At 41.8% G+C, this 26,292-nt stretch overlaps 1 protein-coding gene across 3 annotated transcripts in view; it reads right to left on the minus strand.

Moving 5' to 3' along the window:
* Nucleotides 1-3,901: 3,901 nt before the first annotated feature.
* The window catches only part of MYB (MYB proto-oncogene, transcription factor), a 28,052-nt gene continuing 5,661 nt past the window's right edge, over nucleotides 3,902-26,292 (minus strand). Inside the window, exons 4-16 of one of the 3 annotated variants that reach the window (XM_036380319.2) lie at nucleotides 25,763-25,855; nucleotides 25,147-25,367; nucleotides 23,381-23,618; nucleotides 22,507-22,587; nucleotides 22,006-22,110; nucleotides 20,391-20,648; nucleotides 18,980-19,345; nucleotides 17,332-17,474; nucleotides 16,631-16,745; nucleotides 16,415-16,540; nucleotides 15,627-15,737; nucleotides 14,884-14,991; nucleotides 3,902-5,346 (exon numbers count right to left, since the gene is read on the minus strand). In XM_036380319.2, the coding sequence (XP_036236212.1) occupies nucleotides 5,230-5,346; nucleotides 14,884-14,991; nucleotides 15,627-15,737; nucleotides 16,415-16,540; nucleotides 16,631-16,745; nucleotides 17,332-17,474; nucleotides 18,980-19,345; nucleotides 20,391-20,648; nucleotides 22,006-22,110; nucleotides 22,507-22,587; nucleotides 23,381-23,618; nucleotides 25,147-25,367; nucleotides 25,763-25,855 (2,082 nt within the window). In that variant the 3' untranslated portion in view covers nucleotides 3,902-5,229. The remainder of the gene's footprint in view (nucleotides 5,347-14,883; nucleotides 14,992-15,626; nucleotides 15,738-16,414; nucleotides 16,541-16,630; nucleotides 16,746-17,331; nucleotides 17,475-18,979; nucleotides 19,346-20,390; nucleotides 20,649-22,005; nucleotides 22,111-22,506; nucleotides 22,588-23,380; nucleotides 23,619-25,146; nucleotides 25,368-25,762; nucleotides 25,856-26,292) is intronic. The other 2 variants (XM_036380317.2, XM_036380318.2) reach the window with 2 other exon arrangements.

Genomic DNA, 26,292 nt, shown 5'->3' on the forward strand with positions numbered 1-26,292 from the left:
ACACAGATATCAAAAACCCACCACTGAAAAAGTGATAGCCTCCCTGCACCTTCAGATAAGTCCTGTGCTGATGTACACTGATGAGAGAGTTTCTGAAACACGAGGGAGGCAGCGGGCAGGAAAGCACACCTGCAGGCACCCTTTCAAGGCTCTCTGGGGGCTCTCTGTGTCAGGAGGGCCACGGCAGGCTTGCAGCTGGGCTGGCAGGAACTGGGAGATGCAGAGGTGGTCGCTATGGTTAGTGTAGAAACCTGTCTGGGGAGAGCTTCCTGAAACTTTCTTCTTCATCTTCTTCGCTTCTCTGACAGATGTGTGCACAGAGCGTGTCTTGGAGCTGTGGTGATGGGTAGGGATTGAATCAAGGGGTAAAAGTTGTTTTCTCCATGAAATGCAATTTCCTTGGCTGTGAGTCGAGCTATGCTGTAAGTGTGGATTTGCGCAGTCTGAGAAGTGGAGGCTGTTTTACAAAACAGTTAAAAATTCAGCAATCATTCTGATACTCAAATGGATTGGAAAAATGCCTTCTAGAAATGTCATGTATCAAGAGGGATTATAAAAAACAAAAACAAACTCAACAACCTGATCACCAATAATTTATGGAAAAATAATAGCAGAGTGGATACATTTTGCAGCCCTTAACAATGAGCTGTTTAACCACTGCCAGCTTGCAAACACAGCTGAAGGCAGAATCTGGACCTCTCTGGTATATCTTCATTATCTCACGTCCAGCAGTCACTGAAAGCAAAAAAAGTTACAAACAAGTTTGTGCTGGTAGCAGGGTCTTCAGTGAAAACCGCTGAGACATCAAAGTCAAGTTCAAAGAAAAGAGGCAAACAAAGGGAACAAGTGCATTTGGTCAGGAAGCACGACTTCCTTTTGAATTAAGACATTAGACTGGAGATTGAAGGATGTGACCAGTGTCTTTCCTTGGCCACCCAGGCAGAACTCCACCATTGCTCCTGAGCAATGTCTGCTCTCATGACTGACTCCACCCATGCTAGGAAACAAGGACACAGGCAAAATGCAGACCAGCGCCTCAAAACAATTCTTTCCTGAACTGAAGCATTTTTAACATGCTCATTAAACACAAAACAAATCAACAACCAAAAAAAAAAAACCCACCAAAAAACTCAAACCAAAAAATTACCAAAACAAAACAATAAACAAACCTCCAACACATTTTTAATGAATTTCTAGGAACAAGCCTTTTGTTTTGTGCTTCGCCACCACACCTGTCTCAGATCAGGAATGAGGTAGAAATACAATTAAATGTGGCAGGAGTAAGAGGAGGTTATGATTATGATGTTCCCATCACAATGTTACAGAAACAAAAATGTTACAGAAACATCCTTTGCCTATGTGCCTGCCTGTGTGGGCTTGAGGGAGGGCTGATTGTCATTGACTTAGCTGGCATGGATAAGGATCAAGATTACAAATACAGAGAAAAAAAAACTGACTTTTTTGAAGGATCACTCTATGCTATGGAATATTCAGTTCTGTGCTTGCTCTCTGCTTTACCTTCAGCAGATTTATTTTGGCTCCTAACTACAATGTCTGGCTCTTTCATTCAAGCTCTAATATTTTTTTCCTAAACCAATTCAAGCTCTGGCCATTTTTCAGTTTAGGCTTACAGCTGTCACATGGGTCAGACCTGTGGGAGTTGAAGCCCCAGGATTCCCTGCATAGAAGACTGAAGAATGACAAGGAATTAACTGGGAAACACCTCACACTCAGATACTTTTGTTTTTGCCCTGGCTCCTTTGCCTCTTCATTTTTAATTAGTGGCACATGCTGAAATGATAATTTAAATTCTTTTCAGAAATTAAAAGAATTCCCACTGACAACATTATTAAGTTATAATTACAGAGGATGAAAAGGTTAATAGGAATTTGAGCCAAATGTCTACTCTCCATTAAATGAGAACTTGACTGAACCTGCTTTCCTTTCACTTAGGTAGGTTACTCTGGGTTTGAATGTGTCCAGGATGGCCACACACCCGTGCAAAGGGCCACTGCTAGGACAGGCAGCTGTCACCAAGACCATTTACACAGACTTGTCTCAGGACAGCTCTTCTCTGACTGGCTCAAGATGGAATTTGCCAGAGAGGTGGAACTCCTCTTGGGCCTCTGGAAGATGTGTGCTTCAGACAGTGAGGAGAGCAGGGTCACAGAGGGACATTTGTGTGAGAAAGGTGTGTAGGAGGTGGCACTTGGCTGCAAGGGAAATGCAGCCACTATTGATGGAGGGAAAATCATCAGCTTCCTGAGTCTAGCATCCAAAGAAAGCCTCTTCCTTCACCCATGCTGGGCACCACGTGCATGCAGAAACAAACTGGCCTGAATCTACTGAGTGTTCTGCATTTCCAGTGAAATGAGAAAAAGGGAAAAGAAACATTTTCCTCCATATTAGCTCTAAGTGTGCCCATCAAGAAGACAATTATTGTAATAGTTATACATGTTTAAAATAGATTTTAAAGCAAGTGAGGGTGTAGGGGAAAAAAAGCCCACTCCTTTTTCTGGGCACCTGCAGGCTGAGCTTCCATGGGATAATGGACTGTTTAAACTCAGTCACGATCTGTGCAATACCACTGGAGCCATACAAGGCAGGAGTGTTGCCTTGAAGTCCTGTTGTAAGCCTGGCCTTTCTTTTCCCCTTTTTCTCTTTAGCAGCTGTAACACATTGCCTAAGCAGTGTGGCATGCCTCAAGGCAGGCCTGTCCCTCTTCCCAGGTCGCAGGCTGGGTCCCGCAGGGCTCTGGCATCTTGCACAAGCAGTTTGAGGCGGCAGCCCTGGCACAGGCAGGGGCTCCCGCAGACTTCCCCTTCCCCGTGATCCCTGCCCGGCCCCGGGGTCCTGCCCAGGGGAACCGCTCAGAAACGGCCCCTGGGCCGGCTCTCCTGGCCCCCAAACCGCACAGGAGGCATGGATGTGAGCACACAAAACAACTGGGAGGGAGGGGGCTGCTGCAAGCACTGCTCCATTCTCGCGCCGAAAGCCAAAAGCACAAGAGCAGGGACCTGTGCAGAGGGTGGAAAAGGCCTTTTTGCTCCTCTCCTTTTCTGTGCACTGCATGGTTTGAGGGCTGGTGTGTGGCTTCAGCTGGGAGGAGTAGGCTGGTGCTGGGTAAGGAGCTAAAAGGGCTGGAAGGCACCTTTGGGGGTCAGCACACACATGGCTACTCTTTCATCATGGAGACAAGTCTGCACTCATGAATATCAGCATGTCTTTGAAGCACTTGCATCAACTTACATTTCTGGAATTTATTTTCAAGCTACTCAATAAAATGGGATTTTTTTTTCTACAGGATGCCTTTTATTTGTTTGTTTGTTTTGTCAGGAATTGCTTTTATCTCTAGCCTTCCTAGGGCTGAAAGACCCTCAGGATGTCAGCTGTGTGAGGCTCTTGCAGGTCTGTCCAATTATTTGCTGTGAAGCACAATGCACCAGGGTTTCAAAGTATACTCTCAACTCTGTTTTCTTAAGACAAGCATGGAAAAAAGCCTGTTCTACAGTTACAAGAACTCCAGAATATTTTTCTCTTATTCAATTGGTTTCTGACCTGATTGTCCTTAGATGAAAAAACAAATTAGCCAGCATTGTGGGATAAGGGCAGTTTTGCACAAAAGGTGCAGTGAGTCTCCCACTGACTGAAGCTGACCTGGACTTCGGTGTCAATAGAGATGTGCCCTGAGACCACAACATGCTCAGTACTCACTGTTTTGTGCTGTGTTCCTTCCACTTCCTTAACAATCAATGAGAACCGAGGATTTTGAGGCTATGGTGTGCAAAACTCTATTCCTTGCTTATCTAAGTGTGCTGGGAAAAACCTTCTTGGCTTGATTGTTGCCATTAACACCACCGCCAAAAAACTGAAGACAAACAAGATTAGGAGGCCACGCAGGTTTAAGTAAAAAAAGAACACACTTTATTTATCTACAAGGCAGTACATTGTTGTATAAAAAATTAAGTGCAGATAAAGTTGCACCAAATGCTATTAAGGCAGCAAAGTCAGAGGCTGTTATAAAACCACAAAAAAATAAAAAAATAAAATAAAATCAGTGTTTTGCCATATCAATAAAGATCTGATATGGCAGTACAAAGAACCATGTACTTCTAAGAACCTGATTCAGTACACAAGACCCAAGTTAGGGAACAACTAGCTAGACATGGAACAAAAGAGACAACATGAACAAGACAGTGTTCTCCCAAACATATGAAGGTGCAATGCATGCTGTTACAAACCAATGAGAAACAAAACAACACATCCACACAAATAAAAATCTCCCAAGAACAGTGTTCAAAAATATTGCTTATAAAAAAAAGGGGAAAAAATATAAATGATGTAAAAAAAAAATTAAAACAAAAAGGTCTGAAATGCTAGTGCATAGTCAATTAGCTAACATCAACATTTGTTTTTTTCCATATAAAGCTCTACTGCTCCTTTTACACTAGCAGCATGTCTACACGCTAAGGTCTGTAGCAGCAAAACACAGTATTCATTTGGCATTTACAAAATTAAATTACTGAATAAAAATATAATTTTTCTCATAAATCTATGTTTCATACAGTAATATTCTTTAAAGCAAGCTAATTACCCACCCCCCCCAACAGAAACACACAATGTATAATGGCCTAGAACCAAAACAGAAAGGAGTATTTCAAGAGGCATGGATGTTTGAGCATTCACGATCTTGATCAGCTTTCCCCTTTTGCACAGACAAGCGTTTGTAGTAATGCTTTTCACTTCGGTATTTTACACCAATTCATTTTGTTCAGTGATTTAAAATATATCTGTGTGAGTACCTGCTCTTTTATTATTACAAAATAAAAATAAAAAATAAAAAAGAAACAAACTAAACCCCACCCCTGACTAGCACATCACTGAAATAACAATACTGGTGTATTAAGTCTGTTTGATCTCAAAAAGTACAAGAAAAATTATCTTTATTATAAGACTGCACTTAAGATCATTAATTACCGATTCAAACTCAATACCTAATAATTTAGGCAAGTATCATTAAAAAAACACAAACTCTTAAGTTGGGTGAAATCCAACAAGAATATATATGCTGAGTGACTAAATGCACTTTGTGCTGCTCCCAACTGTTGTACCACAACAAAGATAGGCTCTTCTCCCATTCATGAAAAGTTCTCATGCAGAGGAACAGGAATTTCCCAGTGGAGGTGAAGTGTTCTCAGAACCATAATGCTTCTCTGTGCGCCGACCCTTTCACATCACCAGAGTCCGGGTGGGGAAGGTGGCCATGTATTTGCGCGCCTGATCTGGCAGAGCCATCTGATCCTCGATCTTCCCGCAGGACACCGGCTCCCAGGTGTTGTTCAGATGCTAAATCAGAAGAGAGAGAGAGAAATTTAGTTTGAATGCTGTGTGATTTATCCATAGTCCCAGCCAAAGCTGGGCACGCTCACAATTAACTGTTCCATGGACAGGCAGTGGGATGTTGTCCTGTCCCCTGAGAAACTGAAATCTCAACACAACAGGCAAAAAAATGTCACCCTGACTTCTCAGTTAGTGACCACAGGGGCAGATAGCAGATGATCTGCAGAGGGGACACTGCAGGACATCCAAACTTTCCTACTTCTCTCTCAGACAGGGTCTTTTCTATAATGCCACAGCTACAGCCTTGCCTTTAATCCTTTAGGAAGATCTAAACGAGAACGTACTTGGCAGGCCAACTTTACAGTCAACAGAGCACAGACAGGCTACTGCACACAGTTAAAATATTCAATGTTATGACCACGCACGAATTCCTGGTGAACCTGCAATGTAAAAATGCAGCTGCTCTGTCCCAGAGCTCCCTAAAGGGAGCTGACAAGCTCCAGAGCCTGCGCAGCGCTGCCGAGGATTCCTGCGCTCCAAGCTGCTCTCACCTGTGGGCAGCGATCAGCACCCGCCCAACAGCTCAGCTCCCCTGCCAAAGGAGGAGGGAGCAGGGCTCGACTCTCAGCAGAAACAGCTTTTTAATTATCATGTAAGCCATTTCACTTCTTGTGGTATTTATGGAGGTTGCAGACACCATTTAGTATAATGCTAAAATGAGATAAACCTATCTGCAGAGGGCTGTGTGTGCTGTTATTTATTTACTCACTACACATGTGAGACATTTCTCATTGCCTTGAGCTATAAACAGCAATGAAATTTCAAAGCTCCTGGAATTTACCAGGATACACACTTTTATTTTTTTCTATTGAACTCTCTCACTTAGCCAGTGTGTCTGCCTTTCCACACTGAAACTTTCTCTAAGACCTGAATAAAACCTCTATTATCACATGGTTAGCTGTACAAATAGTCTGCATTCCAAAAATGCACACAGTTGTGCTTATCTTTCCACAAGAGGATCCCAGCACTGCTGAATACTGAGAAGGTGTATGCTCAGGATCCACCAGTAAAGACAAGTCAGGAGAAACCTTTCTCAGTTCTCCATTTCATTTGAAAAGGATCGTATTTGCAGCACAATAACTACATTGCTCAAAGAGATGTCCAAAGCCCTCCCAACCTCTAGGACAGTGGATGAATCATAATTAGTGGACTGCAAACCATCTGCTAAGAGCAGAACTGTCCTGGCGTGCCCATGGCTCTTTCTGCCAACTTCTAGTTGCTAACTTTGCAAGAGGATCCTTAAATTATTCTCTGGCCTAAATGTTTACAGAATGCTCTTCTGACTGTAAACAGTGTTATCTGAGACATATGGATAATAAAAGGCTGGGCAACTATGAAATACAGATAATTTCACGCAACATGCCCTAATCAGGGCACCAGAACAAACACAGGGACCGAGGTTCCTGCCTTGGCGGGCTTGCAGTCTAAAAGGGACAAACCCAGTGAATAACTAAGCAAGTGTCTTGGTCCTCTGCAAACTTCTGCTGGGCTTCCCTGGACATGGCTTTCTCTTCTCTTTGTAGGGAAGCTCCAAATGCTGCCTCTTCTCCTGGCTGCCATTTTGCAAGCAAAACTGCTGAACTTCAGTAGGAGTTCCCTTTCTGAAGAAGAACCAGGTCAGGCCTCAAATCCTTAAGTTTCTGCAGTTTTTGTGGGAAAGCTGCATCTGTGAAGTGAACAGACATGCCATACACCTCTTCTCTAGAGCTGTGTACCTTGTGCTGTGGCTCAGGCAAGGGCACATGCCAGAAAGCAGGTGTGACACACTTTCTGTGTGCCACAGACCCCCATGCAACACACCACAGCTCCTTTTATGTTTTGGTTAAACAGCTTCCAGCGTCACTTTTTCAAAGGCACCTACACAAGCTGGGAAACTACAACTCCCTATTGATCCTCAGTGGGACTCAGGCACCTGTGCATATTTTCCCCTGCTGTTTTAGAGGCATTTGCATGAGAAACCAAATTAATGCCTTGTATAAAGCCATTGGTATTACTTAGAAGTTGGATTTGTTCTGTATACCTCAAAAGCAGCTGATAGCTCCCATATATCCATAATTTCCAAGGATAGAAATATGTGTCTAACCAGTATTTCCCTGTGATCCCCCAAGCTTCAATGTACCTGGAAACAAGAGATCAGCAATCCCTTAAATAACTGAAAATATGTAAGGAAAAGTCCATTTGTCACAGTATGTCAATTTCTGGAAACTATAAGTAACTTCAGGTAAGGAGTGTCCCTATTTCATAAATTAGGCTTAATTGTTAGTATCTACACTGAGCTCTTTGTATTAACAGCCATGTGCTTAGTAGAAAAAAAAAATCAGTATCCTGATATCACCAACATCTCAGCAGGCTGCTACATGTCACTCATTCCATGGAAAGCCTGGTCTTCATCTTTAACCTGATGTCAGTGTGGCAGAAGCTGCTCAGGCAGGCAGTAACCTTCTGCCCTCCCACTGGGCTTGGCTGCCCCGGGGAGCACTGGGCAGCAGACACAGCCAGCACAGGAGGACCAGCTCCACCCCTCAACTCCAGCCTGCTTGAAACAACTTCAGCTTTGCTCTAGGGACAGAAAAGTTTTCATCCATGTATTCTTTTCCCCAGAAAATAGCACTATTTACACCTTTTCCCCCCCTCCCTGTTGTGACAAACTTATAAAAGGAGGCTAACTTTGCATCTTATTGATGATGGTGAGAGCTCTGCTCCAGTGCAGAAAGAAGCACTGGACCCAAAGAAGTGTGTTTTCTGATGCAGCATATTTACTAACACAGTTTTCCATTCTACCCTTGGGGAACTCAGATAACATTTAAGTGGGTACTTTTAAAAAACATTTTCTGTCTGAAGCCCTGACTCTCAGCAGCCAACACAAAACAAAGCACAATGCCTGTGCCTTGCCAGCCCTGCAGTGCAGTGCCAGAGGCACGTGTGAAAGTCATCCTGATGGGAGCAGTTTTCCTTCCCTCCCTGGCAGGGAGTGCTGGGTCCTACAACCCAGGCAGAGTGCCTTGCAGGGTCTGGTCACACACAGCTCTGGGATTTCCTTGTGAAAAGGGTAAAAAGGGATCCCACAAGGCCCCCTTCCACACCAGCGTTGCAAGTACTGACAGGGCTCTGTTGCAGGACAGTGGCAGTGCCCCACAAATGTGTCAGAAGGAAAGAGACCCAAGGCAGAAGGCTACAGGCATGCAGGAAAACAGCACAGAACCCCCCCCAGCCAGAACACTCCTGTTGCAGAATGCTCATTGCATCCTCCTGACCACATTTACAGGTCTAACTCTGCAAACCAACGGATGGAAACAAGATCTTTGTAACCAGAAGCCAGAAGGCCTGACCCATACCTCACCAAAATTGATGGACATGTTTTCATTAATCCAGTGGATTCATCCAGCCTAAATTCAGTCATCTAAGAGCGAGGTGTTTGTTTTAGCACCTAAATTCCTAGCCAGTAGGGAATGAAAGTGATTTCCAGAGTAAATTCTTCCCACATACACAATTTTTTCATTGCCTCACAGGGTAGGAGACCAATCTTAATTTTGCTGTCAATTAAAAGAGTTTAAACCTTTTCAGTCAGTACTTCCACTGAATTTTTGTCTTCCAAACACAACAGTCTCTCTCTTTAAGTTAAATCACGAAGTGGAGGGGGAGAAGAAAGTGTAGTACTACAAGTTCCCATAGGATTAAATTACAGATCCATGGTAGAATTCCAGCTATGTCATTCTCCCTGTCACTTTTCTTTTTCTCTCTCTTTTTTTTTTTTTAACCTCAATAATCCTACCAGTACATCCTTCTCCTGGCAGCAAAACTACCTTATTTATCCTGTAATATGCCTTCAACTGCCCTCAGGCAAATCTGAACTGTAAACAAACTGTCAAAGCTGTAACTGGGATATCCAGTTAAAGCACTTTAAATAAAAGCTTGGACCATCTAGAGAAAACAGACCAGAGTAGGGGAAGAAAACAATATGGAAAGGTGCTTTTCTAACAGAACTAGTCCTTCTGCTCTTGTAGCCCAGACTGCCTTTTCATGTGCTGTCTCTATAGCTTAAGAAAGTTCCTGTGTTACAACACCTTTTGTGTTAGAAGCCAATGCCAAAACCAAACACTGCTGCAGTCCTGCAGTGCCGAGCTCCCAAACTGATGAAAGTCTAGTAGAAATGCTTGGGCAAAGAACTGTGTTAGAAGACAGATTTTACATCTCTGCTCTGCTGGCAGGTAGCTTCAGCAACTCCAGAAAAGGTAGTGGTGTTACAAATACCACCACTAATTTAGCCAAGCTTTGCTTATTCAAAGATAATTTTTAAAAAGCTAGTGTTTTTAAAATATTTTAAATGCTCAGACTACTAGAAGGTCTCTTATCGTGTTTCCCTGCTGCAAAAAGCTGGATTTCTTGCCAGTTTTCCCTTAGATGGTTTAGATTGTCTGCAGAATATGCCACTGAAAAGAAGGCGTGCAACAGAAATGCAGCACTCCTGAAACAGTAAAACAATGCACTAAACAAAACCATCTCCTAGCAGAATACAATAGCATATGAATAACATGGCTTTCTATTCTGTAAGGATGCAGAACTGGCAGGACAGTAAAGACTACTTAAAAACTAAAGTGACCATAAATTACTTTTTTATCTCATTTGACAAGACAGACCACTATTCCTACCTCTGCTGGCTTTCCTCTGGGGCACAGGACAGACTTCTCCTAAACTCTGGGGCTTTCCGAGCTGCTCAGAAATGAAGCTTGCTAAATGTGAAAGAATAAGATGGGCCAGCTTTTCAGCTTTTGTTATAAGTACGATACCAGAGCTAGAAAGTGCTATTTGATGGCATTTAATCCTGAAGGTCTGGCTCAGGTAAAACTCCTGCTGAAGATATATGAGCTTTCCAAGTAAGATGAATGGACAAGAGATGGAAGTGGGCTAAGCATCTGCAACTCATATTCTTCTCCTCTCCAGTTATCTTTTTTTTTTTCCCCACAGATCAGAATACATTGCTGCAAATGTGACTAATGGTTAAGTTGTCACTTTTCTTCCTGAGAGACCATCACCAGCTCAGGGCAGCTGTAACTTCCAATCTGTCTGCAACCCAAATTCTGCTGACCTGGGAGGAAAACATGCAATGACTGGCCTGTAACTTTGAACCTTCTCTGGCTCCCTCAGCCGTGGCAAGCATATTTCCTTCCTGCGCCCATCACTCACTGGGGACAGAAGGAGCAGCACAAGTGAGAGAAACCTGTGGGGCTACCTTTCCCTGCTGTGCAAATCTCAAACACAGCATGCTTCCCCCTCTCCCTTGATTAAACAAAGAAAAATATGAGATTTCAGGACCTTCTTCCCCCAAAAAGCCATGGAGGAAAAACAGAAAGCCTGCTGTTGCAGGAGACCATGCTGCCTTCCTGGCCATTTTGTCTCACAACCAGCTGCAAATAAAACAACACTTCACCTTTTTAAACTGAGAAAATTAAGCTTCATGACAGCTCCAACACTTGAAAAAAGGTTAACCAAGTAACTGTTTTAAAATCCTTTAAACTTACACTTTGAAGAAAATGGCTACATAAATCGCTGAAAGTCAGGAAATTCGAGCTGAAATGTGTCAGTCTGTGGTTAAAAAAATGGAAAGTGACAGGAGCTAGGGGTTGAAGAACATTCTCTTTAGCTTGCAGGGCTTCTACCTTGTGTTGTTTCCTTTGTTACTGGGGGAAGAAGATATCAAAGCAGTGCTATTTTCTTAAAAGGCTCCATTTCATGGTGTCTTTTGATAGCCTGCAGGGTTAGGTGGAAGGTCTGTGATTTAGCCTACTTTTCCATCTGTTAAAATGTCTATGTTAGGATAGTTTGAATTATGTACTGCTACTGCTACAGAACATAATGTGAAATAAAATTTAACTTTTACATAGGAAGGGGCCAGAAACAGAGAGGTTTTTATGTAACGTCTTACAAGGCAAAATTAGAGCACATGCTCAGTACAGATCATCTTTTTGTCTTGGTATGGGAGTATGTTATCCCAAAATCTTAACCCTTGGAAAAGTTGCTAGTGAGACCAAAATGTCCCTGACATGCAACTAAGTGACAAAAATACAGGGTGCAAAAATACAGGTTTTAACTAACCCCATGAATACATAGCAGAAATATTTGGGATCCATGCAATGGAGAGTAAGTCCACCCCAAGGCAACATATGGGTTTGGTGAGACATTCCTGTTCCTGCCAGTCTGATAATACTCAATGCACAACCATGAGATTTGTCACATAGGACAGAAGAGCTGGCTGAACCTCCACACCTTACCAGGAAGATCTTACACAAAACTGCCTTTACATCCAATGTCTTGGGGAGACATAACAGGGGATTGAATGAGGATAAAGCCCAAACTCTTCTTGGATCTATGGAGGCTTCTCCTCCCTTTCCTCTATACAACACTGACAGCACCAAATTCCAGTGAGTTTGGAGCTACCTGACCTCACATGCCAAATGATGCAACATGCTGTTCCTGCTAAGTGATGGTGAATCATATTGTGCTATCTGATATGGTCATCAGCTGCTATTTACTAAATGGCATATGATCAGTCATGTACCCTAAATGCAGTAAAAAATATCATTAGAGATGTGTTTGAACATTTGCTACTCTTGCCTTTGGAGTTTAACAGTAAAGCAATAAGTAATCAAGGATTTTGATCAGTTTATCCCCAGCCAAATAGCTTTGTGTAAATGTAGTGCAAATTATTAAAGCAATGGAAAACTGTGGGCTGGTAAATATACTGCCTCCCTCTCTTCTAAGTTCAAATTTAAAAGAAAATGGAATTTTAGGAACCAAGCATATTTAAAAAACCTCTAAGTTTAGTGCTGTCTTTGTTTCTCTCTTCCCTTTCCATGCACAGATCCAAAGGCACAGAGATTGCTGTAATTCTTTCTTGGACTGAAGTCAATGAGAATTTGCCTAAGTAAGAACAGTTGGATCAGGCCCAAAATATTAACTGCAGCAATGTCAACATATGCAGACACAATTAAATTTCACCCACATGAGTTCCCTCATGCTTGATGTCTACTTTCATGGGATCAGTGGATTTTGTCCAGTTACTTGTTTGTGTCCATGCATGTGCTCATGTAGGAGGGTGAGACACCAAACTCTAAACCAGGAAGGGCAGAAAGCATAGGACAATAACGTGCTAAAATCTGGTCATGTACAGCAAGCAAACAGTAAAAACAACAACAAGCACAAAGACAAACGTTTTCCATGGCTTTGCACCCTTTAGACATGCTATGCCCAAGGCACATGAGTCCATTTACACTGGGGTGGAGGAGGGGAAGCATCAGGGACAGAGCAGCAGCAGTTTCTGGTGTGAAACAGAGCCAGACTACACATCCTTTCCGAGCTGCACAGGGCCACACTGCTCCCCTCTGACACGAAGCCAAGCAGCTTTGCCATTCCTTTTAACCACCACACCAAGTCCAAACCAGAGAGTGCAGCCATTGGCAGACAATACTGCATTGTTAAAAAGTCTGTATTTCATTCTGAAAAAGCTGTCTGTGGCACCATCACAGAAACCCCAAGCCTCATTCTTCATTTAAGATTACATTTCAGCTGAAAAGCTCAATGTTCCACCAGCAGAGAGAACAATTTTACCTTCATACTAGTACACCAAGAAGCTGCCTACTAACTATTCATTTTGGGGCTTTTTACAACTACTTTTTCTTTCAGTTCAACACACTTTAAACACTGAGAGGAGTTGGGAAGTCCTTTTTAACTCAGTTCCTACTTAAGAAAAGGTCGTCTTTATCCAAACAATGAGCATACCTGACTTTTAACATGGTTTTCCTGAGCAAGGACTGAAGAATTGAATCCAGAATGATCCACAAATTGACTCATGTAAACTTCCTGAACAAAATCAGCATGAGTGAGGACAGAAGGTTAAACAAGCCCTTTCGTTTATAGCAGCTTGTAAAGAAAATATTTTTAGATAGCAGGAAACATAACACCGGTACACCAAAGATCAAAAGATCCTATTTTACAGACCTCTCAGATCCTTCCTTTTTTATTACAGCCAGAGTGCAGGCAACTACCACTAACAGGACAACACACAGCCCTAGCTACCTGAAAGTCTTGTCCTAAATCTGTGAAGGAGCTCAGAGTTTGGCTGTTGGGACACAGCAGGGCTGAGCTCTTGTGGACCAGCAGCCTCCTCCCACGCACCCACCAGGGAGCTCCAGCAAAGCTGGAGACCCAGGCTCCTTTGCCACGAGGCAGATCTGAATTCAGCCCCTATATACTGCCCTAGATCAGGGGCAGTGGATCTGCAAACCCTTCTCTTGGCTGTCTACCACAGTGCAGCCAAGAAACACAGCTCATGAGGGAAGAGCAGATAAACAATACTGAGAGTGAGTCTTTGGCCCCTACAGACACCCCCATGCCAAGGGGAGTCCTAGTCCCTGCTCTCCAAAGCTGTTTTTCATCAAATGATTCTGCAGCACAAAATACAAGCCTACTCCATGGCAAACTGTGCCAAATGGGGACGTGTAAAATTTTACTATCTCCTTTTTTAATGCCTGGCTAGAAATGCCTAATCAAAACCAGCCTTTACTCATTCCTTCATACTGTAAATAAGCCCTAATGTAAATTCTGGAAAGAGGGAGTAAAGAAAGGATTAGCCACGTGGACTATCTGTCTGAAAGTCAGGAACTATGGAGTTACAATTTCCTTCCTGACAGTGACTCACCCTGGGGAATAAGATGCTTTCCTTTATTTCTTCCATGTGGAGATGGGCTAAAAAATCACTTAGTCATCTACCTTGGAAATACAGAAATTATGTTTTGTTTTCTGAATGACTCGCTGTGGGTTTCACCTAAGGTACACAAGAGCTGCCAAACTGGCTGCTAATGACTTTGGTGGGCTTTGGATCAGCCCCTGTGCAACAGCTCTGTTTTAAAGTACAGCAAATGTCTGTGTTTGTTAACACTTGGCAAAAGCACAGACCCATAAACCCCAGCCTCACATGTGACTTACATTACAACAATTACACATTTAGCTCTCACTGGGGAAAGGCCATCCTGCTGCTGGGCTGAATGGGCAACTCTGGCCACACCCGTGCCAGCCAGGCAGTGCTAGAGTCTCTCACCCAAGGCCAGTCACAAATTCTGGCCACCACCACCACACCACTCAAATCTCCAAAACAGCAGTGCCACCTACAAAAAGGCTATGGAAAAAAATCCCTTTGGTCCACGTTAATTCTCAGTCCTACCAATTCCACACTGCACCCAGCTGAGTTACAACACCCCACGCACAGGGCTGGGCCCTGTTTGGCTTCCTGGCTCTGCTGCAGCCACTGTGCCCTCATGCTCCACAGGCAAAGTGAGATCCTCAGCCACATTCATCTGAACATTTCATTCTTCCATACCCAAAACTTAAAATTGGTCTGTGAGAAAGCTATACATATATTTATATATATATATGGATGCATATATGTATTTCCATATACAGAGGATACTTTTATTAAAGAATAATTACCTGTAGAGGACTAGCTAGTGGCCTGTTTCTAGGTACTGCAACTGTTTTGTGAAAACTGTCATCATCTTCAGACACAGGCATCTTTAAAATGGAACTGGTAAGAAGATTCTGAACAGAAAAAGAAAAAAGAAAAAGGTTTTCAGCAACTCATGAGAGTAATGTGAATTGGAATGTATTGTAAGTAAACTCAGGCTGAGTTCAGAAATTGCTACACTGGGCACAGCCACAGATGAGGAGCAGACCCCAGCCTGGTGTCCCTGGGACTTGGCTTTGCAGGAGCATTGCCCTGTGCAGAGGCCTTCCATCCAGTGAAAATCCCAATTTCAAGAGTAACAGCAACACTGAATAGTCCATAAGCCCTGGCAATGCAAAGGGAATTATGCTCATGCAAGGTCTCCTTTGGAAAAATCAAGAGAGAGTGTCTCTCTCTCTTTCAGTTTTTAATTCCATGATCTAGTTAGTAATTTCTGCACACAGGTGCAGGCATCCTCCAAGTGCACGCTCTTCAAAGTCTGTGGGCTGCAAAATGACTGCAACTTCTGAAACCTTCTATTGGCATCAGAGTGATAATTAAGAGTAGCATTTTGCTTTTTATGCTTAGTACAGGAAAATGACACCGAAATAAGGAATAAAGCCTACTTGTGAAGAAAATCAGAAAAAATATTCTTTTTCTCGTGCATTTAAGAATCGAACAAGGATGTAAACCAAAGAATTCCTTTGATGGTGTGAAAACTTACACTTACTGGCACATCTTCCATAGCAGACCCAGGTGTAAAGAGCTGAGTGTTCAGGTTTTCTCCTTCCCAGTGATTTGAGCAAAAAAAATTTCCAGCTTTATCTGTTGGAGACTCCACCTGAAAGCAGAAAAGGCATGATTCAACCACCACATAACTGACCAGGAGATTTCTGTCAGTTGCTTAACAAATTGAACAAATATTCTTCACAGAGGTGCATAATGCATGTTTACAGTAACATCTTTTACAGCAGCCTTGCTCTTTGCAGAAGAAAAAAGTTCAAGGCTCTCCAAAAAATCCCCATCTAATAAAACTTTGAATACTTGCACTCAGTGCTCTGTCAGTATTCAGGAGTTTAATCCCCTAGAAAGGATTGAGAATAAATGTATTTTTAGAACTTTAGTGACAAAGTAATATAATGCAATGTCCTCAAATGTTCAGGTTTCTAAGTCACTCCATGGAGCTTGGTCCCCATGGGGTTCTTCTATACTTTTCACCAATATTTGAAAGATTCAATCCAAATTCATGTCTAATTTTTCTTTTCTTTTTAAGTTTCAAACGAAAACTGCATTAGAACGGCCCAAGCAAACCCCTGCTGAAAACAGCAGAAAGACTTCTATGGAAATCAATGGGAGATGAATTAGACATGCCTAGTGTACTATATGGAACCTGACACTAAGATCTTGGGGCTCACATGAAAGAAAAACAGACACAGCTATTTAATAGAAAAGGCATTGCTATAAGTTTCTCAGCAAAGAGTTCTGAATTAAATTGCCTCAGGTAAGTTTGAGATTTACCTCTTGTTTGATTTTCTTCAGCAAAGGGGGTCCACTTTCATGTAGCCCAGCCACTATTGCAGATTCCTCCGACTCCTGCTTGATAACATCCTGCAGATCTTCTACAAGATGAGTTGGAGTTTGAGGCTGAAAGAAAGAAAGAAACGTTATATCCAAGTCCCAAAACATCCCTCTGCACTAATATCAAAGCAACTTTTATCATTGTTTCCTTCTTACCAGCATCTTCAAAGGACCGTATTTGATTTCCTGAGCTGCAAGTGCGTTTTTGAATGGAGTGGGTGTTCTTGGAGAGCTTTCTAATATCGACCTCTTGATTGCTGGAGTCCTGAAACTTTAAAAAGAAGGAGAGGAACTTTAAAGGAAGATGCTTGGAAATACTAGCTCTTTACAGAAATGCATGCATACAGGCAGTATTGTTGTAAGACTTCAGAAAACATTTCCCTATCATCCTGTAATCCATTTTGCTTTTACAGCAGAACACCTCTTTATTTTAAAAACTGGTGAACGTATATGCATGGCTTAATAACCTACCTCAATAGTCATAAAGTGGAATTTTTACTCCCAACTAAGAAAAATCTGAATGTGTGAGCAAACAACTGTGCAAGAAGCATAGAATCATAGAATGGTTTAGGCTAGAATGGTCCTTAAAGATCATCTAGTTCCAAACACCCTGCCACAGGCAGGCACACTTTCCATGAGATCAAGTTGCCCAGGGTTTCATCCATGGATAGGCCATTCACTTTTCTGGCCAGCCTGCTCCAGTGCCTCACCACCCTCTCAGTGAAGAATTCTTTCCCTGTATCTAACCTAAACCCACCCTCTTACAGCCTAAAGCATACAAAGATGACCCAGCACTTTGCTTGCATGCAAATGTGAAGACGTGGACCCTCGTGAGATCGACAAGACAAGAGACTTACACATGGTTTTCCTTCTGAGCTTTGAAAGCCTGGTCCCTGTGGAACGGGGAGGTAACTGTCATCTTATGGCCACACACCGGCGTGGAGGTAAGTGCAGGGTTCTCCAGGTTCAAGTTTTCGTGAGTGGATGAGGTGTTTAAGAACTGCACGTGTTGAAGAAAGAAAAAATTAATAGGAACATCCAGATTACATGGCTGACCTGTTAAGCTGACGTTATTCAACAAAAGAAAAATAAATTATTTTCTTGTGATTGACACAAGTCACTCTCCTGACCCTATGATGCGATTAGGGGTATATGGGTTACCTGACAACATTGTGAAAAAATACTCAGTGGTTTGGCTCAGGAAGCTTGAGAGGGAAATTCTAAAGGAAATGACACTGTTCCAATGAGAAAAACTTTCCACCACTTTCAGAGCCTGATTTGTATTTTCTCCAAAAAAATTTTAATTAAGACCAGTGTGCCTAAGAAACTGGGTGAAAATGAGCAAGGGATGTTTTAAAAACAAACCCACAGGAAACAGGGTTAAATTCCACAAATATTTATATGGGGCATCTAGGGGCTTTTAGGGCAGTGAAAGTGTTGATGACAGGAAAATAAATTTCCTACCATCTCTCTCAAAAGAAAGTACTTCATTTTCAGAGTATAAAATGAAAGCTGCCACCTGTGATGGGTGCGTGGAATACTTTGGAATGGAAACAGCTGATTGAAAAAGAGGCAGCACTATTTGTTTGGAGAAAATTGCTCTTGCATGTGTTCTACCTAGTAACCTAAAATATTGTTTCTATTTCTAGTCTACAAATCTGTGAGCATAGTGGTATCCTTTACTCTGACAACAATTCAATGTATTCCCTTCTAGATTCTGTCACTTTATAAAAATGCGGCATGTAAGAAAATCTGGCTTTCATTGGAAAAATGACATATGATTAAAATAGCTAATAAGTAATGGGAAATACAGCAAGAAATCATTACATGAAATCTTTTCCTTCATGAAATAGTGTTTCTTTGACATCAAAGACTAAAGCAAACCAACACAGACAAACAAAAAATCCAAAACACTTTTAAATAGTGCTACAGCTGTGAAACAAAGCAACCATCTTCAGGAATTTGAACCAGCCCATTTTAATGGGCCATTTTCCTCCTCATTCCTATTCCACTCCAACTCTCCCGGCCTGGGCAGAGGATGGCAAGTGTGATTTGAATTTTCTGGTTGTTGTCAGTTTGTCTCACAATCTGAATGCTATTTAAATGTAGTTTGGGGTTTTCTAGGTCAATGAATCATACTGTAAGTGGACAGAGATGGAAAGTATCACAGATGATCAGAAACGTTAAACTCTAGTAGCTGGAGTTAGCAGCAAGAGTAAAGCAAGGGGTCACACTCCCCTACAAAAAAGATCCAAAAAGGCAAAAAACCAAAACACAAAAAACCAAGCCCCACAGCTGAATTTAAAAGTCAAAAATCAACAGTTAGCTTGCTGATTAACTAAAGTCAGCAGTGAAGACTGGGAGCAGTGAGAAGATTCAAACACGGAGTGAAATCAACAAGCACAACGGTAATTAGTCATTTGTTCCAAAGGATTAGTTTCTAAATTGTTAAGACTGGGGTGACTTTTGAGAATTAGTAACATCTGTGCAGAAGTCTTGATCTACCTGCGAGGGAGAGAAGGGCAGGCTTTTGACAGGGGAGCGCTTAGGAGGAGTTGAGCTGCTGGCGTCAGCTCGGACCAAGGCGCTACCGTGGCCACTGGCTGAGGGCCCGCAGTGCCCTCTCCTTTTGCGAAGAAGGAGCCACGGAGCCGCACTGCCCTGTGAGGCAGATAAGGTCTTTGGTGAGCCAGGAGAGCCCTGACTCGACATGACTTTGCTCAAATTTGTGGTGGGCTGTCCTTGCGGTCTGCAAGCACTGGCCCCTCTCTGCTGAAGCTGTGCGGCTTTGCCTGAGGGAGCTCTGCTAGCCGGAGTGTCTGTGTCTTCAAAGAATTCAAAAGTGCTGAGATCACCCCATGATGAAGGATCCTGAAACAACGTGGGAGGCACGGAGCTATAAGACAGTGTATAGTGCCACCTCATGAAAATACAGTGCTAGGATATGTTTGTAATCAACAACAACAACAAAGTCTTTCCCAGCTCAATTCAACCTGACCCTGTTCATGGGAGCAGCAACACTGTGAACACAATAATTTGTGTTTTCAATATATACCTTGATCTTATCAAACTGTCTGACATCCTAGTAGTGTTGCTGGCAACAGAGTTCCTAACAAAAGAGTCCAATTATGTCCTTACTATTTGCTTGCAGAGTGTTTTCTGCTTGCTATGATGATGGTGACTTTTGTTACAAAAAAATGTGTGCTGTAGACCAAGACTGGCCTCCTCCTAACATGCAATGCTGCTCTGGATGTGCTGAAAGGGAAATGATACCGAATGAAGCAGACACCTCTGCTTCTGAAAGTGGTTGCCACCAACAAATGTAATTCAATGTGCTACTTTACATGTAGCATCCCAGAGACTGCAATGACAACAGGTCCATGTCAATGTCAGTCAGATACTTGACATTTAAATGTGTGTTTACCGTCCTTCACATATGCCAGGACAAGTTCCTTAAACTTTGAAAAGCAGCTATTGAGGTTGCAACTAAAAATTCTAGAAGATGATGCAGATACATGAGCGGCCACACCCAAACCTATGGCATGTATCACTTCAAATATCAGTAAATATCATCACATTGTTTAAAATTTTTCATGGTATCTCTGACTGTATTTTAAGGAGACTTAAAATTGAGAGATTGTTTCAAGCTCCTACTGTGCACCTTGCCATAACTCACACTCCCATTCCAAGTTGCAGCAGGAAAGGGAGACACCCAAAAAAAGCATATGCATCCATGTTTGAGGGCTTCATTTACAAGCAGCTGCATTTTGTCATGTCAGAAGATAAGCTTCAGATCCTGGACCAACTTGAAGTTACTTGGGAAAAAAATCAACAACCACATTTAGGACAATCCCAGCTCCTCACCCCTTACTCCTTGACCATGCACAAATCCACCTGAGGCGGCGAGTCTACTTACGGAGTCTATTAACTGGAGTGTTTCAGCAAATTCTAAGAGATTCTTAACATTGTCCAGGATGTTGCTCTGGTGAACAATCATGCACCGGGCAGGGGATGCACTTTCCTCAGGTAAGCAACCGTGATCCACCGGTGGAGATGGAGTACAGTGGTGATGCTCCCCCAAACAGGAAACAGGTGCACTGTCACCACTGGTCCTGGTACTGTCAGCAATTGTGGTGCTGTGCCAGCCGGGGTAGTTTGATGTGTGGTTCTGTGTCTAAAGGAAGAAGAAGGCAAAAAAAAAAAAAAGAAGAAAAGGGAGGGGGGAAAGGCAGAAGGAACTTAGCAATGAAATTGCACAAGGTGTCAGATGCCACTGGAGGAAAGATAAAAGTAGTTGCATCATCATCTAAAAGCTTATGCCTATGAAACAATTGTCAAGATGTTTCCTTTCATCAGTGCAAGATCTTGTTTTAAGTAATACTGGCATTGTATTTGTTATCCCAAAGTTACCTCATAATTTACTTCCAGGATTATAGGCATATGTCATTACTAGCACATAATCAATTCATACTTTGTTACTCCAAGTGCTCAAAAAGTGTCTGCAAGTCCTTTTCTGTAAGAAGCAAGAAATGGCAGGATTTCCCTACTGAGCGCTCAGCACTTAGAAGGCTAAAAGTTTTTAGAGTTAGAGTTGCTTTTGTCTGCTTATCTCCTTTTCTTCTGCTATCCCTGTCTAATGCTACAGCTTACACCAATGCAATGAAGAGGCTGTCAAATCAACGTGGTTAGGAAAGCAGAAGAACAAATTAACAGAAGTTTCTTTCCAGTGTGATCATGCAACAGAAGAAATTGCAAAACATCAACTAAAGTTAAAAAGTGGCCAAACTAACGTATCATGCATGCAGTTCCTTTACTAATCATTTAAATATTACCCAAAAAAAGAAAAAGAATCTGCTGGCTATCACCTATCTTCAAAAATGATTTTGGGATTCTTGGCTTTGGCGACGGTGTTAAGTAGTTACACAAGGCCTTTCACGCATTAACATCCAATGGCATATACAACCAAGTATGAGAATTCAGTAATAGCCAGCACTTGCTCCACACATGCAGTTATGAAGAATCTAACATTATTCAGAGGAGTAAAACAAATTCTCAAACATGCACCAAGTCTGAAGCTTACGAAGTATATAAAACACAGCTGAAGGAAAGAATACAACAGAGAAGAAAAATCTAATGCACAGGCACTACATTTTCATCACATGAACCATTGCACACTTTCAGAAACACAGATACTGTTATTGATTAAAGGTCTGCAGGATTTTCAATTTTTAAAGGTCTGTAGGATTTTCAATTTTTGTGCAATCATCATGTTTCCAATATTACATCATGTTATGGAGCCCAATCCTGCTCCCACTTTGCAGAGTAAGACACCTGCGAAATTTTTAATTTTTTTTCAACAAAAGAATTTACGAAGCAGATACAGATTACATATGTGCTATGTTTCATCCTTTTAAAAAGGAAATATAGAGCCTTGATTAGTACTGAAGGCAGAGGGGGAGTAAAAAGTTAAAAAGACAAGCACTGGGGTAAGGCTGCTATCCCTCCATCCAAGCACACAGTGACAATCTTACTGGTAATGCCTGCTGCCCTTTCAGTTCATTCTCAGTCGACATTAGTAGCAACTCTAATTCCTTTATTCGCTTTTCTTTCTCAGGGTCTTCATCATTATAGTGTCTCTGAAATTAAGAGTTAAGGGAAAAGAAAAGATAAAGGTCTGATAGGATGTAGCAACTAAAATGCTCATGGTTTGCCGACCTGTGGTTATAACAGCCAAATTAGATTCCAAGATGAAACAAATGTCAATTGTGTTTTCCACCACCAAAGTCTCTGCTGAATTTCAGTATAGACATTTGAAATGGAGAAAGTGAAGGCCATCACACCAGATGTCAACTACTGCATTTAAAATCCACTTCAGAAGGAGCAATTATTAGCCATGTTAGAACTCCCCGACCTTCCCCATTTTCTCTTTTCACCTTAATACATTAAAATGTTTCCTTAATGCATGATGTCTGCATTTTAGTTTATCAAACATTTAAGAAATTGACTCTTGAAATAAGGTTCAAGTTATCTACCTGGATAGCTGCAGCAGCTGGCTGAGGTACATTGACAATATTTACATGCAGTGCTACTGGATACGGGATCTGACCAGGAACCTAGGTCAAAAAGCAAAAATTAATTATTTCCATCATATTATCTGCTTGCATTACCAATTTGTGTTAAACATACTTTGGTGTTAGGTACTTAATATTTGTAGTCTGTTGAGATGAAATAACAAAAAAATAAAAATGTTTACAAGAAAAGTAATCACGTTTTTAGGAATATGACTGCAAGCATTAGAGAGGAAGAAAGAAAATTCATATATGAAATATTTACCCTTCCTGAATGAGAAAAGATGAATAATTTATAGACACATTTGTAAGGATTTCCTAAATTGAAATGAAAAAGCAAAAGATGCAATTTATTATCATCTAAAACTCTACAATGCAACTGTCTGAAGCAGGAGCCTGTTTCATTATTAATCATTAATAGAAAAGAAATCTGATTAAAAACAATACTTGTTCACTTGGTTCTGACAGGCAACCCACAAACAGAATACTACTAAAGAGAACGTGGGAGATTTTGACATGGAACACAGAATTAACCAGATTCAACTGATACTCAAGAAATTTAATATTCCCAACTCTAAGAAATATGTTAACTGCTCCCAAGGCATTAAACCTGCTGTACCCAGTTCCACCACCTGAATGCCACCAGTTTGAAATGTACTTATTTTCACCACTGAACAAAATAAAAGTCAAAGAACTCCTCATCTGACACCAAACACATCCAAGTCCACCAAGACGAAGAAAATCCTTCAAGCTGAAACCAGGCACGGCTAAGCGGCACCCATCTGTCCCAGGAGGCAGAACAAGCCCCCCCTCCCCACTGGCACCTCCAGGCACTCACGTTCTGAGGCTCGGGGATGTGGTAGTAGGGGTAGTCGCTGCCCAGCGGGGGCTGGCTGGCCACCGGCAGCTGGGCGGGTGGCGACGGGTTGTGAGCAAAGGCCATCAGGTGGTTGTTCTTCTGAAAGCCAGCAGCTGCTGAGGAGTGGCAGGCTTTGGAGGACTCCTGCAGGTAGCCCTCCTGCTCGACCTTCCGGCGCATGGTGGAGTTCCAGTGGTTCTTGATAGCATTATCAGTTCTGCAACAGAAATACAGGGCGCTCGAGGAGTTTCAAATATGAGCATTTCCAATTCAAACAGGTCAATGGGCAGGGAACTGCTGTCAGCATTTCTGTTTAAACCCTGAGCTCTTCTCTGACCTTCCTCCTACCCCCACCACTACAGATGCTACTCCCAACTTCTAAGGAAAGATGCTCAGTAGAAAGATTAGGGAAAAAGAAAAACGGGCTACGGTTGTTTACATATTTTTTTTAAGCAATCTCTCATGACTTACATCCTCAAATTGTAAGAAATTACTAGTTTCATCTTCACCTCATTCCCATGAAGTGAGGAGACAACAAAGGCTAACTTCCCTTTGAGGCTATCCTAAAGGAATGCCAACATTATCTTCTTATCTCTTAATATTTCAGTGGAGTCTTATTGTGTCATTGCTGGAAAGAAAGACTGTGGAGAACAGCTGTGAACAGGCTAACTTCCAAGCAATTTTCCAGCTGGTCACCTAGACAGCAACAACAACATGCTGTACATACAAACTCAGTAAACAAAACTGTTGGGATTTTTCTTACATGCAGAAAAACTGAGATTGAAATCCTCACATATATGTGTCAGGAAAAGCAAACTTACCAACTTTGTGAGTTTTTTAAGAGTACATTTTAAAACAGCTCTGCTATTTGAAAAACATCACCACAGCATGCTATCATTCAAAGTAGTATCTGTGATGTGTGAAAGCCACAAAAATATTTCCAAGGGCTAATTTCTTTCTTGTTATCTTCTAGAAGGTGAAAGCAGCCCAGGGAATGATTGCTGAAAGGGCTATCATGATCTTAGGCCTTATATTTAGGTCTTGAAGATGTTTTATCAAATAGCAGGAAGAAAAGAAGGAAGAGAAACCTCTCCTTTGCTTACATGATTTGCTTGCCCACATTTTGAGTCACTTTTAATCAAGCAAGTAAGACACTGAATCTTTGAGTTCAGATACAAGCTACACAAAAGCTTTCAGTGAGACAGGTATTTCCAGGACCAGAGTTTGAGGAAAAAGTTTCTCCTAATTTACACATGTTTTTTTAACAGGTCAAAATCATCTGGATGATTCAAGAGCAATTACAAAAGTTGAAGAAGCCTTTCTTAAATCATTTTGAATAAACAGACCGGATTTCATGTTGAAGGCATACCCTTAGCTGAATGTAAATTATGTTCCATTTGCAGGCCCTGATCCTTCCCTGTTAAATTGATTTAAATTTTGACAGTCATCACAGGCACAAATAAGACTTAATAGACATTTAGGAAACTCTTATGGTCTTGCTCCACTTACTGGCTTTTTTACCCATGGCAAACATTAAAAGCTTGAAAAAATAGCACACTGCTGCATGTACTGACCAAACAGTGAAGTTCCCCACTGAGAAAAAAGCACATTGGTGTGTCACTGGCTTCCCAGGTTTTGATTCCAAATTTTTTTTGATTTATACAGTGCAGCCTGAGGCAACCAAAACAGACTGCTCAGACCTGCAGCTTTTTCCTTTTTTAAGAGCTAAAAGCATATGTCATTACCGTCCAGGCAGCAACTTTGCAATCTCTGCCCATCTGTTTCCCAGCCTCTTGTGTGCCTGGTAAATAATTCTATCTTCCTCTTCTGTCCAGGAGGTTTTCTTCACTTCTGGATTCAAATGGTTGTGCCACCTCTCCCTGCACTGTTTTCCAATCCTTCCCTTCAAATGCTTAGCAATGACAGACCAGCGCTTTGGACCGTATTTCTGCACGAGCTCTATTACCTTCAAAGAAGAACACAAAAACTGCCTGTATTTAATGATGCATGATGAATCAATGACATTTTTTTCTGTGGTGAAGCAATATTTTCGACAACATTTCTCAAAACTGCCAAAGTAAAACTAATAGCAATTAAGGTTCCCCACTTCCCATTCATATTTTTACCCAAAAGGAAAAATCTGCTAATAGTTAAGGCATTTCTAGACTGCAACTCCACATTACAGTGCTGTAAAGCAACAGTAATTTATTTTCATAGCAAATTTAGAAAGCACTACGCAAATACAATCTGCCTCTGGCCATAATAATGTTGAGACCACCAAAGTTTCCAGGAGTTTTGGCCCAACACTTGAAATCTGCTCGTAAGGCATTAATCAGACAGAAAGAAAAACTGATTACCTACCCTTTGATCCTCCTCTTTAGTCCAAGGACCTTTGATAAGTTCTGGGTTTAGTACCTTCTGCCATCGGTGCTGGCACTGAACATCTGTCCGATTCTAGTGAAATGTGAAATACACAAAGTGGATAATTCTTTAGAAAAGATGAATGAAGAGTGAGAATGCTCTTATTTACATACACTTGTTTTGAAGTATTTCACTACCAACTAAGACTACTAAACATCACAGAGTGATACAGTAAGTCTGAGAAGAAGGTGGTCAGCTATCAATTTGCTCACAGAATAGATAAGGTTTCCATCACTTCTGCATTGAGGACTCCATCACCAAAACTACACAAATTTTATCTTCCCCATCTGCACAACAGCTGGCATGTCTTCCCCACCGCACAACATGCGGTGTTTCAGCAACAGCCAAACACAAAGAAATTTTCTTCAAAATCATACTTGTAATTCACCAAAGTTATTTTTTTAGCTGTGCTGAGACATTTTGTTTCATTGTCACATTGACCATCTACAGTGCAAGTCCTCACCATCCCC

This window comes from Molothrus ater, chromosome 3 (genome assembly GCF_012460135.2).
Source record: "Molothrus ater isolate BHLD 08-10-18 breed brown headed cowbird chromosome 3, BPBGC_Mater_1.1, whole genome shotgun sequence".
Classification (NCBI taxonomy): Eukaryota; Metazoa; Chordata; class Aves; order Passeriformes; family Icteridae; genus Molothrus; species Molothrus ater.